We start from the raw sequence: 14,668 nt of genomic DNA on the forward strand, positions 1-14,668 counted from the left end.
GGACGACTGATGGAACGTACTCTCTCTCTCTCTCTCTCTCTCTCTCTCTCTCTCTCGCTCTTTCTCACTCGCATCCGACGTGTAAACTATACACGCCACACGCTACACGCATTTCGGGTAGTCAACGAGAAGCTGAGAAGTGAGGAATCGACGTAAGAAAGACAAGAGAGAGAAGGGAGAAAAAGAGAGAGAGAAGAGCCAAGAACGACGGTCAGCTGATGTCACGCAGATGGGCTGGTGAGCTACGCCGTGCTAAAAGCGGCAATGATGCCCTCCTTTATTTCTCCTCTCATCCCCTCCTCTACCCTGGCCATTCTCCTCTTCCCCGCTCATCTGTTTTTCTATCTGCGTCTATCTATCCGCGACAGTGATCCACGTATATCTGTGTTTTCCTCTCGTGTGAATTCCTCGCGCCTCCGAGTCTTCTGTTTGAGAGAAAGAGAAGATCGGACAACGCGGACCCCGAATCACCGACGCATTCTCTCACTTCTCCTTTGCGACTCTCGAGAAAATCGCGGCTGTTGCGAGATGACTCGTGTCGAGAGACTGGGCAACACGCACGTGTACGATTTGATGTTTTCCATTTGGAATAAGTGTGACAATCAGCGGCGCGGCATGTCCATAGCCGATGCCTCTCGGCGAATAATCACGCCGATAAAGCATCGATTTGTTTTCGCTACTTTGCACGGTGTCGCAATAACATTAATTCACTCGACATTTTTCCGGCAATAATTCTTTTTCTACAATAATAACTGTTGAAGGATATCTTAATTAAGACAAATCTTTGCAGTTGCAATATAAATCAATCAGAGTCTTTTATTTCAAAAGAAAGGAAATGAAGAATTTTAATTGATTCATTTTCTTATTATTATGTATTACGCATTATGACTGCTCTCGTCCTTGCGAATTTTGCGATTCATAAAAGATTTCTCTCGAGATTTCTCAATCATGACGTACGTATCTCCGAGTCCGCGATATCGCGTTCCACCTGTCTTTCTTCGTTGAATAAAAACAGCGCGTCCATTGAAAGGCTAATAATCGGCTTCGCTTCAAGATAATCGAGTGTTTCATTAGAAGAAGCGAGCTTAATGTGTAGTCATTAACTGCTATAAACGATTTACTGCGCAGCCACTGATCGATTCATTTATGACTTAAGAACGCGTTTAATATAGGAAATATAATAGTAATTGCGCTTGCTCGTCGTTTATTCGCAAATTTGTTTATTTACATGAAATTTTCTTGTATCGGATGAACAAAATTATTTTACGCGATTTTACATACGTTATCAAATATAAACTATTAAATTTTAAATAATTTTAAACTATTTCGATAAAAATTGTTTTGCGATTGAAATTGTGTGATATATTAATTTTATACGTTGAAAAACAAATTTTAGGAGCTCGCAGAATCACTCAAGATGAAAAAGATAAAATGAAAACATGAATACAAGTAGCTTGTCAGATCGAAGCTTGTTAGATTTGCATTTTTGATTGATTTTTCTGAACATTGACATTTATCTAAGCGAAACGATCTCGAAAGACAGGTGAAAGAGAGCGGCTTATTCCGTATTTATAAGACTTGTGGTCTGGAGATTTTTCTTCCTTCAAATTAGGACAAATTTTACGCGGTCGCCGTAAATGCGCGGTTCGGCTGGAATTACAGTTACATGGTGCGTGATTTGCGGATAGTTTACGCGAAAAGCGACGGTTTGCGGTCATCGTGGGGCTCGGTGTCGTCGCGTGAGCGCGGATCATCGGCACGAGAAGAAGACGAAGAACCGAAGAGGTCAGGCATGCGAGAAAGTGGGGCAGACGCGGAACGTTGACCTTTACGGTTACGGCGGATATATGTATGTTGGAAGAGCACGACCGAGTTGCACGATGAGGCCCCGTGATCCTTTGTCGCGATGCATCGATAGTCGGTATACCGATCGAACACGAGATAAACAAAATCATCTTTACAACTTAGCTAGAGGCTATTTCTTGATTACACGGGATTGAATTTCAAAGTACGATTTGTTTCTCTTTTATACCAATTTCGAACTCGGCGTTATAATTTTACTTTAGTTACAGTAAATTTAATTCAATTACACTTGAATAATTCGACGTGCACCTGTGAATTTTTATTATCCTGAAAATGCTCCGAAAATATTCTCCTTGAGATTAAATTTCAAAGCGCGATTTGTTTCCCTTTTACTTTAAACCTGAATCTGATGTTATAATTTTATTTCAGTTACCCTGTATTAAATTTTACATTTGAATTATTTGATCTGTAAATTTTTTTATCGAGGAAATGTTTGCAAAAGTGTTCTTTTTAATACTAAATAATTAATTCCTAGCATGAAATAACAGATATAAATTTAATTGTATAAGGTTAGAAGGTTTATCCGTATTTTTTACACATAGCTGGCTATTGCAAGTAAACAGATAAACATTTATTTAAGATCATAAAACCACGTATATTTTGTAAAATTCAAATAAATAAATTTTTGAAAAAAATAAAAAATATTCATATACAATAAAAATGTATTTTTTTAATTTCCTCAAATATCAATAAAATTTAAAAACTACTTCCTTGAAAGGAAAGATTAAAACATTTTTCACTCAAGTTGATTAAGGCAATTGTTCCAATGTCACATATATCAATTGTTATCAACTGTCCCATGTGGAAACATCAAGAAAACAAATAAAAAAAAATTGAATAAGAAAGAATTTAATCCTTTCTCGTCATTTAAGAGGGGCAGCCACGCCCAACCGTTAGATTCGCAGCGCCGTTATTAGCGCTGCGTTTAATATACGTATAAGTCGCGTAAATGCGTGCATGCGTGACTACGAACGTAGGTATGCAGAGACACGCTTTATACGTTATCGCTATACAGTCAGACGCCACATATAAAGAGACCAATCGCGTGACATATTATTGAATGAAGGATGCACGCGGTTCCATTTCGTTCGCGCTTCGTTTCATTTTCCTCGTTAATATAACGGTCACCCTAGATTCCTCGTAGATTGGCCCATTCAATGTAATCGGTGTGTCGCATCAAAACTCTTTGCGAGCTTCTTCCATCGAAAGTATTGGAATTCAAATCGGTACTTTAAAGGAAGAAATATCTTGCTAGATTTGCAAAATTAACATTTTTTTTATTTTTTGGCATAAGAAATGTGGAACATTCTTTTTTATGTAAAACCATAAAAAATGAAAAATATTGGAACTGTAATTATTTTTTTATATTAATAGATAGAACGTCGTGCTAACTTCACAGATCCGTGTCTCTGTATTTTCAAATCCTTGTTCTTTATCTCCCGAATTCTTTTCGGAATCGTTTAATTCTCAAAGAGGGACTAGGATTCTATCGATTCTATCGATATATCAAAAGCCAGAGAATTCGAGGTATCAACTTTCCAAACGTAGAGTTTAAGATGTCATTGGTTCCTCGATTTTTCGAATTTAGAGGAATTTGTTAATCGTCACGTATTCATTGTTGAATTGTTTTTATGTTACAGAAATCGCAAAGGTGCGGGCGAGTCTTTTTCAAATCAGTGGAGTGAAAAAAGAGCCGCTCGTCTTGCCGGAACCCGAGGGCGACATTACGACGCTCACGGAGAAGGTCTATGTACCCGTTAAAGAACACCCAGACGTAAGTATCGCGAGAGAGACTGACGCATATATGTAATATAAACTTGGCATGTTTCCCGGATTATCACAAGGCGCGATTCAAGGAATACGCTTGGAATACGAAAATGAGGAGATTCTTCAAAGAATTGAAGAGAGCGAACGTATTGATGCTTTTATGAAAGAATTTATATTAATCATTTAGTATGTACATATATTAGCTAAGACGACAATCGGGACGTTGCTGAAACTAAATATCTGTTATTTTGTAATGAGTGGACATAACGAAATGAATTAAACGCTAGTTTGCGGGAGAAACCCATCATTTTATTTTATATGCAAAAGAAATATCTATTCATGAACTTTATTTAAATACTCAAAATTTGACGTATTGCGTGGCTCAGAGCTCGGTCCAATTTCATTAATGTAAGATTAATCTTAGTTTAATTTATTCTACACTGAAAGAAAAGATTGGCTGAATATCATTTTTAATTGCAGCCAATTAAAAATGCTGTGCCATATTTTATCATCTAATTTACTGCAACAGCCAATCTTTTATTTCATATTAATGTATCTTTTTCGAATTCTAAGAATTTGAAAAAGATAAACAGTAAATTAAATCGAGATTAAAGTTAATCTTATATTAGTGAAACCGGTCCTTGATGATTATATATTTAAAAGATCTCGGCACAATACGGGCGATCATTTCCATGAAAGAAATTTATTTAGAATTCTTCGAAGGCAGTTATAGTTATTAATGTTATAAAAAATGTATTTAATATACTTTTACCAATATATTGATAAAAGTTTAACTTTAGTTTCAGTTCAACTTATACCTATTCTTCACCGTGTTCTAATTCTTATAACTAGAAGAATTAATTAAACCGAGATTAAAATTAATTACATTGAAATAGAAATGGGCATAAATGAAGTCGGCCGAATTGTGGGGCCCTTTATTATATATATCATTTTTATATGTTCATATTATATCTATATTGTGTGTGTGTGTGTGTGTGTGTGTGTGTGTGTGTGTGTGTGTGTGTGTGCGTGCGTGCGTGCGTGCGTGCGTGCGTGCGTGCGTGCGTGCGTGCGTGCGCGCGCACCTACGTAGAATGTTCGGTGAAAACAAAAGGATAGATTTCCATATATATTTTAAGACGAAACTTCTATCAAAATATCAAGGGTACACATATATAATAGCTTTTTAATTGTAAAGTTAGTGAATCATACCGCCTAAAGTTCGCGTGCTCAGATGCGGTTGGATTTTCCATTGTATCACATCTGAACGCGCGAACTTCAGATGGTATAATTCGATAACTTCAAGTGCTTATAATTCAAATACTACTAAAGCGTCAACATTTTGGTAGATTAGAATTTTTGTCTCGAAATGATCTCAGGAATCTACCCTTAAATTATTACGATTTTTATCGTACACCCTATATATATTTATATAGTACCCATCGTGAATGGGCATCTAAATCTATCGAAAATTTTCTTGGGACAGACGCGTTTCTCCGTCGTACCGATGAAGATTAATTTTCACTACGGATCCGCGAAAGGAAGAGTATCGTTCGCCGATCTCGGGAGACGGGATCGAGCGATGCGCAGCATGCACTCAACATCGAACGCTGAATGTTATTTCTGTAACGCCCGAAATAGGGTTCGCACCGAAGAGACGACTCCCTTTCCTTCTCCACGCTCCGTTTCCTCGTCTCGCTCGCTCGTGCGTTTCTACCGGAGCGGTTGGCTCTCATTGAGACGTAATAACCGGGTCGTAAGCTTATTAACCTTTCGTGCGGGGTCTCTCGATCTCTTTTTTTTTTAGTTAAATCTTTTTAAATGTTAGTATTGTATTTAATTTATTTAAAGATACAAGAGAGATATTCATTCGACGAGAACAGATGAGAAAAAGTACGTCAGTTTTCACGCGCGAGACATTGATTGATAATCAGGCAAGCATCCGCAATTATTAGTTTATTATGGATGCCTCTTGCGAATTATCGATCGATTCGTCCATTATCGCGTCGTAGACGACCCGCGGTGCGGGTCTTACTTTGTGCGCCCATCGACTTTATAATTATTTAATTATCATGCACCGATTTCACTGATTGATAGTTTTCGATAATGTCTCATGTTATCGGCGCATGATTCTTATCTTTACTGAGAAGGACACTTCCTTGAACACACCAAGCATGGTAACTCGTCTTATCTTTCGTGCCTGCATAAATTTGCATGAATTGTTAAAATTGTTATTATTCTGCGTTCCTTGTTTATTTGAAATTACATTAAATTATGTTTCTTTAGAATAAATGGGAGATGTCTGTAGGGTGTTAAAGTCTCTCTCCCTTATTTTTTTTCCTTCCACTGCACTTCAGCATTTAGACACGCCTCAATCGCATTAAAATCTCGGTATTTTTGAAAAAATAAAGAAATGGGCGAGCACTGGGCTAAAGAGACGCGGATGATTCATCGTCTAAACTTATCCGTCTTTATTTACCGGGATCCAACAATGAAACTGGATATCTCGTGGAACAAGTCTTTTTTCACACGATCGTACAAGCCAAATTTAGTGCTTTGTGCATAAAACTAAATGATATATATGTATGAGAGTATTATATGCCTCTACATTTATCTATCCATATATATATATATATACTATTATATAATGTATGCGCTGATATATGATTTGTATACAAATCGTTCGGAAAGCGTTCTAAAAACGCGACGAATTAGTAAATGATCTCTGATTCTTCCATCCCTACATAATGTCCCTCTCGTTCTCTTTAAACATTTTTTAGAATTAATCCTTCAGAGCTACTCTTATTATGACACATCTGAACTTTTCCATTTTACAATTTTTTTATTTATAAAGATATATACATATGCTTGTTATTGTTGCTCCTTGATGTCTGGCTTTTGGATTGAAAAAATTTGTTATATGTTCATTTTTATGCGATATATTTCACAATTTCTATATTGAAAGAAAAAATTGGCGACTGCAGTAAATTAAATAGTCAAATATAGCATAGTATTTTTAATTGGCTGCAAATTTTTGATTAGCCTATAAGCAATGTCAGAATTTTGATAAACTATCGCAACCAAAAATTGATTACTTTAACCAATTAAAAATGTTATGCCACATTCAGCTAATCTTTTCTTTCAGTGTAGTATAATAAATTCGTGACAAAACGATATAGAGTGATACCGAAATTACATTTTCTTTGATGAATGCATTGATTGCACGAAAGTGGGCAATAAATTTAATGGATTTTTCCATATAAATTGCAGTTCAACTTTGTCGGGAGGATTTTGGGGCCACGGGGCATGACCGCAAAACAATTGGAACAAGAGACAGGATGCAAAATTATGGTGCGCGGGAAAGGCTCGATGAGGGACAAAAAAAAGGTAAGAAAGGACTGAAATTAATTGAACTTATATTTGTTATTGAAAATATTTGTTGTGTGAAAGAAATGAAATTTCTTTGAGAAAAGCTTTCTTCTCAAAATAAGCTAATTTAGAAATTTTTATCGATGCACGGTATTAAATGGAGAAATATATGAGTATCATGCTCGTTAACGGCAACAAACGCCTGAAATTAAATAACGGTCATAAACGATGACAGCTGTTATAATAATGGTCGATTCTACTAATCATAAGTCTGTTCATCTTAATCGCACTTTATTACACTTCTCGTTTAAGAAAAATGTTGTGAACGCAGATATGATTGAAGTATATGTAATATGAGTTATAGCTAAATAATATATTTTTTAATATCAGAGACTTAATATAGGCTGTAAATAAAGAATGCTTAGTATTGGGGGATCTTCCCAGAGACAATGACAAGTGGGTTTGGAATTAACTATGAGTGATTCATGTAGAGCATTAAATCAAGCGTCATATTTTTTTCAAGCTGCACGTGGTATACGAGCGAAATGCTTTCTCGTAAGTATAAGTATACAGTAGAAACAAACTCAGTGTACAATTTGATGTGAATTTGATGTGTATCTATTGCTTTCTCACGCTGACCAACGTAAATGTCAAGTTTCTTTATCAATCATTGCCGTTCATTTGGTTAACAAAAGCCCGCGATAAAAGTTTACATCGATGCTTCGTTAATTAAAGAATTCGCCTGAAATGTAGGAACACGTGTATAAAAAGTGTGAAATTTATAATCGCGCGATTCTGCTCTATTCTATTTCTTTCTATTGCCAGAAAAAAACCACGCATGAATCTTTATATTATAATTTTTATATAGTATTATATATTTTTAATGTACACTATTCAGATATTTATATATTTTTTTAAATAGTACGAGATAATTTTATGTAAACTCTGTGACTTAAGTTCGTATGTGTATGTATGAGCAAATGCTTGTGTGCATATAACAAGTTGCGCGCCGTGTTGATTAACCAGGAGGAACAAAATCGGGGCAAGCCGAATTGGGAGCACCTGACGGACGAGTTACACGTGCTGCTCACTGTCGAGGACACCGAGAATCGTGCCACATTGAAACTCGCCCGAGCTGTCGAGGAAGTCAAGAAGCTACTCGTGCCCGTGGTGAGAAAGTTCCAATTGTATACTCTTCCCCTCTTACATACGATAATAGCCTCGTGCACTAAGAACGCGAGAAGAGAGATCTCACCGGGAGAGTTTCTCATATGTTTTTTTTCTTCTTTTTCCTCTCTAGTTTCGAATCAAAATCCAAAAACTCGGAGGAAACCTAAGAAAAAAAGAGCAAAATTTTTCAACAAAATTATTGCACTGAGAAAAAATATATTATACTAAACTACTGTTTATTTGAATAGTACCAACTAAATATTTACTTACAGCAAATAAATTTATTCAATAGAAAAAGATAATCCAATTAATGGTTCTTGTACCAAATAAATATATCTTTATATTTAGTGCTCTTTTAGTTGATATTATTCAAACAAATAATTTGTTAAAAATTTAGTACGTTTTTTTCAGTGTAGTTTTTACATTATTTTCTTTGCAAATCGAAACGATGTATTATAATCGAGTTGTCGAAGCTCGAAACACATGCCACTTCCGAAGTGAGTGGCCTCGCGTACGTGCGCGCGTATGTCGGCGTTTTCATATGTAAATGGAAAAGATCTGTACAACAATGTCGAGCTTCCCCCATCCATTCCTAGGATAATTATCGTTGCACCTCCGGTGGTGGGTTCTGACGGTAATGTCGATTGTTAGCAGGCTGACGGCGAGGATGAGCTAAAGAAGAGGCAGCTAATGGAACTCGCCATTATCAATGGAACTTACCGGGACTCGAATACAAAGGTTGCCGCCGCGGCAGGTACCGTTCGTAGAACTTGTCTCATTATGCTTAAAACCCGCTCGGGATCGTGTTCTCCGCGAGATCGGGAATTGCAGAGATTTACTTAAAGATGCGGTCGATTTATAAAATAGGCTTTCTAATGAGAGATCTGTTTATAGTATTTTATTGCAATCATAATTTACCTTGCATTAAAATGGCGCAATAATCGTTGTGTGTGATAGTTAATGATAACGACAGCGTAATAGACTAATGTTAATCGTCGTCATTAGTGATTAATGGAATAATAATTCTTGCGAAATAATGCGGCTGCGCGTTTTCTAAATCCAGAATTTCCAGTACCAATTGTCGGAAAAGCTCGGGAACGCGCTTGAATAAACAATTGTAGATATTAATGGTTATGATTCTGATTAGTCAAAAATAAGAAATTATAAACGAAGTATTCTTCTTTGGCTAGTACAAATTTGTTTTTTTTTCGCCATGTATTTATTATTTTATTTTTTCGGAACTAGTTTAATTAGTTGCTTCGGATTGCATTAGATAAATGGAAGGCACCTCAAGGAAGATTTCGGAGAAACTTGACTATAGACAATACATTCAGATTATGCGTAAGTCGAAATCAAGGTCGACTTGTGAATGAAGATGATATGACAAAAAGATTTGAAGAAACCGATTTTTTTGTTTCATATTGCTTTGATAAATTCCGTATATAATTTGCTTAATACAGAAATCTATTTCATATAATTTGTCAATAATATATTCTTATATTATGTATATCTATTGTAATCCGCTCGAATTTAAAGTTTCTCCTCGAAATTCTTTTTTTACTCCTAAATTTTTCCGATGCAGCGGTTGTTCGAAATGATGCGGTCATAATATTCGCTAGGATTAGAGATCCTCTAATAAAAGTCTGGACATGAGAAAGCCACTTTTGATTGATGCCACGTTTTAACAATTCTTGAAAGAGAATAAGAGAGAGAAATAAATAGAACATAGAACAGAATAAAAAGCGAAAGAAATAACAAATGTCATTGCAATAAAAAAATTATGGAAGTTAACACTAAAATTTTGTAAAAAAATATATGATTGTAAAATTAAATATAAATATTAACAAACATTTAATATACAAATGCATGCGCAACAATTGTTGAATCTTTAATATAAAATTGGCAACTTAATTCTAATTATTGCGCATACATTTGTACATTAAACTATGGTAATCAGTTTTCATTTAATTATTTCAGTTTTAATATTTCAGTTTTATTTTTCGATTCAGATAAAGTATTCGGTCAGATATTAAATGTACGTTGATAATTTTTATCTTTGAACACCATTCAAGAAATTGACATGACATCGCACTAATAAATTGTTTATCAGTTTTTTTATCTCCGCTGTGTTAATGTATGCGCGATAAATAATACTAATTTATTAATTTTATACTGAAAATGACCCCAACAAAGAGTCGAAACGTTTGTATTTAATTTTTTTCAATATATTCTTTTACACGCTTCCCTTCACGAAACCCATTCAGTTGGGTTTCATGCGCTTTATTGTGATGGTTTATTTTATTTGGAGCCTTTGTATTTATATTATACATCTATTACTTTATGCGTATCCTTCTTTCTCGCCGATTTTATGAAAACTATCCTACTTACAAAACTGCGGCACCAGACTCTTATTAGAGGAAAGAACTCTAACTGATACCAATCGCTTCGTTGGAAGCGAGAAACCAGCTATTCAGCACCATTTGATGTTGCAGCCTGCGACGAGGAGTGGCGGCGGGTAGCCGCCGCCGCGGCGGAGACGCAGCGCTTGTTGCCGGGCTTAGCGACGCCGATGCGGACTCCAAGCGCGCCCTTGGGTGCGCCTCTGATCCTGTCGCCGCGGATATCAGTGCCGACAACTGCCGCGTCTTTGTTGAACGGCTCCGGGCCACCTGGCTCGCTTCTATCTGCCGGTGATCCCCACGGGCTCATCTACACGCCATACGCGGATTACGCCAACTATGCCGCCCTGGCCGCATCGCCGTTGCTCACCGAGTACGCTACTGCTGATCATTCTGGTGGGTTGTTTGCTCGTTGATCGTTCCCGTTGCCGTGTCCTCCCCGCGGCACGAGAGAAACGGAGGCCAAAACGTCTCTCTTCTCTATGACACGAGAATAACGGGGCTTTTTATACGCGGAAATATTTTTTTTGTTTTTTTTAATTTTTCAAGAGAGAGATGCGTGCGCGACAGGAAGAATGAAACTGTGCGCTTTTATTATTTTTATTATTATTATTATTATTATTATTATTATTATTATTATTATTATTATTATACCGCATACGGCACATTTCTGATGATTGGTGATTCTCTCTGTTCCTCGATGGTTCCAACAATGTTTGATCATTCTTTTTCCTGTTTTGTGAAACTCAAGAGATTAGACGAGGAGTGGATGAGATTAATGAGAAGAAATCTTTTCCTTTTGAAAAGCTGATCATCATATGTTTTTTTATTGTTATCAATATTATACGCATAAATATTTTTTTGACGAGGCTGAAAAGGTTGCTCGTCTAATCTCAGTGCCACAATTTTTATACATCACATGAATTCAAAAATTCATTATCAGGAAAATGAAACGAAATTGAATGCAATGTTATGTACTGACAGCGTTGAGCTTCAGGAAAAGTGAACATGCACAGAAAAAGTCATCAATCGATACGTAGCACGAATACAATCACGTAAATTTGTAAGGCAATAATTGTTAATTACGAGCCGATTGCTCTTATAGTTGTTAATGATTATTCACATTGCATCATCATAGTTATCATCTCATCACGTCATTACCTCCATTATCATCGTCGGTCGTTCCGATTGTCATCACCGTCATTATCATCCTCATCGTCATCATTGTAGCAGTTAGCGAGTATTTTTGCGAGAATAGATTAGGATTATAGAACACAACCGAAATCAGTCATTTACTAGTCGCGTCAGTTCAGATATTTTATAATTATGTGAAAGCCTTTGCGTGCGTGCACGCGTGTAATGTATATGCACCGCCTTCGAAATAATTGTGTCACGAAGATTCAGGGTTATCAATAGCGATAGAAAAGAAATGGCAGAAATGCGAGCACAGAACGACTTAGACCGTGTTTCGGTGAGTTTTGATCAGAAACTGTAGGTATTAGGTATAGGAGGAGATGGGGCAGACGCGTACGTACTCGTCGTGTACGCTGTATCGCGTGTGAATGTAGCTATACTAGTCTGAAAGCTTTTCTTTCTTTCTTTTTTTTTTTACCGATTTTGCGCCGTTCACCAGTAGTTACGTGTTTTGTCGCTTGGAATCTTTTCTTCTCGAGCCGCCTTCAGGATAACTGCACGGTGCAATTTTTGTTCGATAAAAGAGGATAAAAAATATTCTATCCGGTTGAATTGAGATTTCCTCTATTTCCTTCTCTTTTAAAATATTATGTACTATTTTCGAAAATTTGTAGATTAATCTGATAGATTTTTAAGAAACGTATATTGAGAAAAGCGTCTAGTTGAAAATGGACGAATTAAATTAATCAGATTTCCGGTCTCAAATAGAATTCTAGTAGAGTTAACCAGAGAATTCTGATTCGTTTATTTTCAATCAGAATTCCAATTATCCAACCAAACTTTTTCAACAAATTTTTCTCGGTACAGAAAGTGTCTTGAAAAAAGAGAATGAATCTCTTATAACATGCGAAAAATGTAACTTTGACTGTTCGAAATTAATAACGTGAAATTTAGCAGAGGAATGAATTATCTTTATTGGATTTTAATTTTTAGTGGAAAATATTGTTTGAAATTAGAATTCACTCTTCAAACTGATACCTTCATCTTTCCAAATATTGTCTCTGCAACTTATCACCGGATACAGTACTTTTGTCTTCTCTCAGATCGGGCAAATCTCTCATCGTGCAACGTAGTTCAAGAAGATCACGGGAGACAATCGCGTTAAACTTGGTCGCATTGAGAATTACGGCGAAACGTTAGCCAGGGACAGTCCCGCGGAGTCTCATCTTTTCAGAAAGGAAAGGAGAAAAAGAAAAACACATCGAGATATTTCGGATACGCGAGAAATCCCATCCAGTCCTCCTCACCAGTATCCAAAGTACTTCCCGTCGAGTGGTACGAGTTTACTGACTCACTGATGCACACCATATTCGATTCCGGGCTTGTTTAGAAGTCGAACCCGTCCAGGAATAATACTTCTGGACCGCGTGTTCTTCGTCGCGGCACAGGGAAGATCGGCGCGTCTTTCTTCCTTCGATACAAAGGCATCCAGTTACCCGGTGAATGCTCGCGCATTCGCGCGTCTTTTAATGTAAGTCGTAAAGGAATGTTCAATAAGTCCTTTATATATATATATATATATATATATATATACATGTACATGTACGTATATCTCATGTTAGTTTATTTTTTTCTTACGATTCTTACGATTTCTTACGAGAGATCCGTAACGCGCTATCGCGCATTACTCAATGCAGTAATCAAAGGCCATTCTTGTTGTAGCTATTTTTACAGATATATGTACGTGTGTACGCACGTAAGTAAATAGATTTCAGAGAATATATTATATATTTATTGAAGTAGATGATATTAAAGTTGCATAATATAGATTTTCTTTTTTCTTAAGCTTGTCTTACAGTTTGATAGTTTCAACGATGGGAAGGGACATGTATCGTCGTCAAGAACGTTTCTTCTCTTCATCAAAGATAATTGATCGTTTTAATTAACTATCTATCTAGGACGGTGATGGTACATTAATCGAATTTTAGCTCGTGTTCTTTTTTATTTTCTTCCTTTTTTCATCTCGCGATCATATCTGTTACGCTTGATTTAAATTATACTTTTAACAATGTTTGCAATTACAAAGTACCACTAGAATCCCAATTGAATCCTTCGGGTTGACCTAACACGCTAATTAAACAACTAATAACTCGATCCGTCCGTCTCTCCTACGAAACTTACTCCACATTGCGTCTACTTATTTTCCCTCTTGTCTTCTCTCCCTCCGGATGAAAACCATGCTTCTAATGCTACGTAACTCTTTGACGACTCTAGCGAAGTAATTACGCGAAGCGCAGCGATAGTTATCTTAAAAGAAAAAAACCAGGAAAGAAGAAGAATACTCGATTGTGAGACTTCCGAGGCAGTAGCTTTACTTTTTTTTCCTTCTCTGCTCACGCGAGAAGATGTAATCGCTGAGTTTTCACAGCTTGAAATCGAATCGGTCGAGATGATTGCCGTTGATCATACGATAGCAATCGGATTAGCGATCAATTTAGCGAGGACTCATTGGTTAATAAACATAAATTGGATCTATCGCGCGACACGCCATACGATGGCTGGTGATAGGTAGCCTTATAATGTAATGTATGTAGGATTCTCTTTCTTTAGGCAGGCAATATATAGGTGGAGGGAGAATATTACCCAGGGACCAAACAATATTTTGAGGACTGATGGTTCTAGCGTTTACTTGTAGTGAATCCAGATAAGACTATGCGTTGAAAAAGTACTTCCTCTCTTTTTTTGTTTTCTTATCGCGCGTTTATACCCCCCCCTTCACAAAAGAGCAAACAAAGGAAAATTGAATGATGATTTTAGCGTACGTATTTATACAGATTATCTTAGACACGCAATACTCTTTTTGGATGGCATAGTCTTTAAGTAATATTTTAAAATATTTAAAATATGCAAATCGTTGTATGTGTGTGTGTGTGTATGTGTGTGTGTGTGTGTGTGTGTGTGTGTGT

General features: G+C 36.4%; 1 protein-coding gene across 1 annotated transcript in view; it reads left to right on the forward strand.

Moving 5' to 3' along the window:
• The window catches only part of LOC105619773 (protein held out wings), a 39,507-nt gene that overhangs the window by 22,489 nt on the left and 2,350 nt on the right, over positions 1 to 14,668 (forward strand). The window contains exons 2-6 of the mRNA XM_012201290.1: positions 3,504 to 3,637; positions 6,901 to 7,017; positions 8,026 to 8,169; positions 8,821 to 8,923; positions 10,662 to 10,964. Of these exons, the coding sequence (XP_012056680.1) occupies positions 3,504 to 3,637; positions 6,901 to 7,017; positions 8,026 to 8,169; positions 8,821 to 8,923; positions 10,662 to 10,964 (801 nt within the window). The remainder of the gene's footprint in view (positions 1 to 3,503; positions 3,638 to 6,900; positions 7,018 to 8,025; positions 8,170 to 8,820; positions 8,924 to 10,661; positions 10,965 to 14,668) is intronic.

The sequence above is a fragment of the Atta cephalotes genome (genome assembly GCF_000143395.1).
Source record: "Atta cephalotes unplaced genomic scaffold scaffold00023, whole genome shotgun sequence".
NCBI lineage: Eukaryota > Metazoa > Arthropoda > Insecta > Hymenoptera > Formicidae > Atta > Atta cephalotes.